The sequence below is a fragment of the Chenopodium album genome, chromosome 24, assembly GCF_948465745.1.
Source record: "Chenopodium album chromosome 24, dcCheAlbu1.1, whole genome shotgun sequence".
Taxonomy (NCBI): domain Eukaryota; kingdom Viridiplantae; phylum Streptophyta; class Magnoliopsida; order Caryophyllales; family Amaranthaceae; genus Chenopodium; species Chenopodium album.
In genome coordinates this window covers 27,141,022-27,143,092 of record NC_137857.1, presented here as the reverse complement: position 1 = coordinate 27,143,092, position 2,071 = coordinate 27,141,022, and the positions used below count along the sequence as shown (strand labels likewise).

General features: G+C 43.6%; 1 protein-coding gene across 1 annotated transcript; it reads right to left on the bottom strand.

Annotated features, from left to right (window-relative positions):
- Positions 1 to 215: 215 nt before the first annotated feature.
- LOC145610723 (uncharacterized) lies at positions 216 to 1,580 on the bottom strand. Its single transcript, XM_081666025.1, has one exon. The coding sequence runs from the start codon at positions 1,287 to 1,289 to the stop codon at positions 216 to 218; it is 1,074 nt and encodes a 357-aa protein (XP_081522151.1). The 5' UTR covers positions 1,290 to 1,580.
- Between the last annotated feature and the right edge of the window lie 491 nt (positions 1,581 to 2,071).

The window sequence follows — 2,071 nt, the reverse complement described above, 5'->3', positions numbered from 1 at the left end:
GAGCATGAAGCACATTATTAAGGGACAAAGGTGGGTTCGGGGAAGGCAAAGTAATATGATCACAACCATGAATTAGAATTGTATGACCACTACCAACAACAATCCATTATGATGATTGCTCAAATTAAAATAAGACGAGAGATTACGGTTGGAGGATGTCATGTGTGAGGTTGCACCGGTGTCCATGTACCACGAGGGATCGGGTTGGCTTAACATCATGGTGTGCATAGCCGATTCAATATCCGTCGGGACAAAAGGCATGGACTGCTGCTGTTGCGGACCACCCATGTAGGCTTGCTGTGGGCGTGGGCCCAAAACCCCCTGCTGCTGCCAAACACCTTGCTGCTGCTGCTTGTTTGGGCCTTGTTGCCTAGCCCAACCTTGGGTGGGAAATGGGCAAGGAGGTGCAGCCCAAGGAGCCCAACCCCAAGGTTGGTACGCTTGCTGCCAAGGTGGAGGGGCAGCCCAGGACTGTTGCTGCTGTTGCAGACCACCGCGGCTGGGCTGCTGTCCACCGGAGTTCTGGCCGCCGCCACTTCCGCCAGGCCCCCTGATTTTTTCTGATTTTTGGTTTTGCCCCGAGACATACCCGAATCACCCCCGAAACTAGCAGCATCACGAGGAGCACTTACTACCATAGCTGAAGCCGACGCCATAGCAGCCTTCTTTGCCAAGCCTGCCTCCTCCAACGTGAGCATTGAGCGGGCTTGGTGAAATTGAGGAAGAGGATTACTTTGCCTTATCAAAGTTGCAACCCCATTATACGGTTTGGATAAACCGGAGACCAATTGAAGGACAAGGCGGTTGTTATCCACCGGTGCTCCAACATTCTTCAATTGATCGGAGAGACTCTTGAGACGTTGACAATACGCCGAGATGTTAGGGAAATCCTCCATATCAGTGTTAGAGAATTCTTGTTCAAGAGTCACGGCACGGGAATTTTGATTGTCTTGGAATATGTTTTTGAGCCTATCCCAAGCCTCCATTGCCGTTGAATCAGGTTCCATGATTGTGTGCATAAGGTCCCTCGATATTGTGGAATAAATCCACCCAAGAACGAGTGCATCCAATGTCGACCATAGCTCTTTTTCCTCCAGGGTCGAAGGAGCAGCCACCTTCTCTTTCGGAGCAATAATATGGTCTAGAACCTTGTGAGAACGAGCATTAATTTTGAAAAGTTCTGCCCAAGCAGAGTATTCAACGTTCGCCATTTCAAGAGTAATAGGAATGTTGCTTTTGATATTCGACACTGTGAAGGCCGGATGAAAAGTGTGTTTGGATTCGGCCATGGCTGCAGTGTAGAAATGATAAGAGAAGAAGAAGGAGAAGAGAAGGGAGAAGAGAAAGAATGGCGGAACAGGACAGTAGGGTGCAGCGGAAGAAAAACCCTATACTGATGATACCATGAAGGAAACTATTTCCTTAGCTTTTCCATTCCATTAAGCTATCAATATATACAATATACAAGCCTTGACTCAAGGCACTAATTTAGCTACAAACTAGGAAACGGATATAAACAAAGCACAATACTAGGAACTAGAATATATACAAAGTCAATGATATATTATTCTAATATATCTTAACAGGGAGTACTTAATAATAATTTTGAAATAACACTATCAAACTTTTTAGGGTTTTAAAAAATAATTGTCTTAAAATATTTTGGTGGCTTTCTTATACTATTCTACAAATATACCACATAGACACATAAACTAGATAGTGTACGTATTAAAATTGCCAGGTCTACCACTTAAACCAACGATATAAATGCATGTCAATACAAATTCTCCGCAAGAGTAAGCCCCCGCGTAGGATACCCTAGTAAATAGAAACATACAAGAAATCACCCAACTTAATTAACGAAGCTAGAGGAAAAGTTGTTAAGGATGGGCTTTTCCCAAATAGTAAATGGATAGACGTACTATGGGATGACTTTACTACAAAGCAATAGAAGATTGGGAACGTGGCAAAGAGTTGGTCCTATACAAATTTAAGAATCAAGGATTTGTGGCTTTGTGCAATTTCGTGGTCCGTACACCAAAGGTTTTTTTTTTTTTTTTTTTTTTTTTTT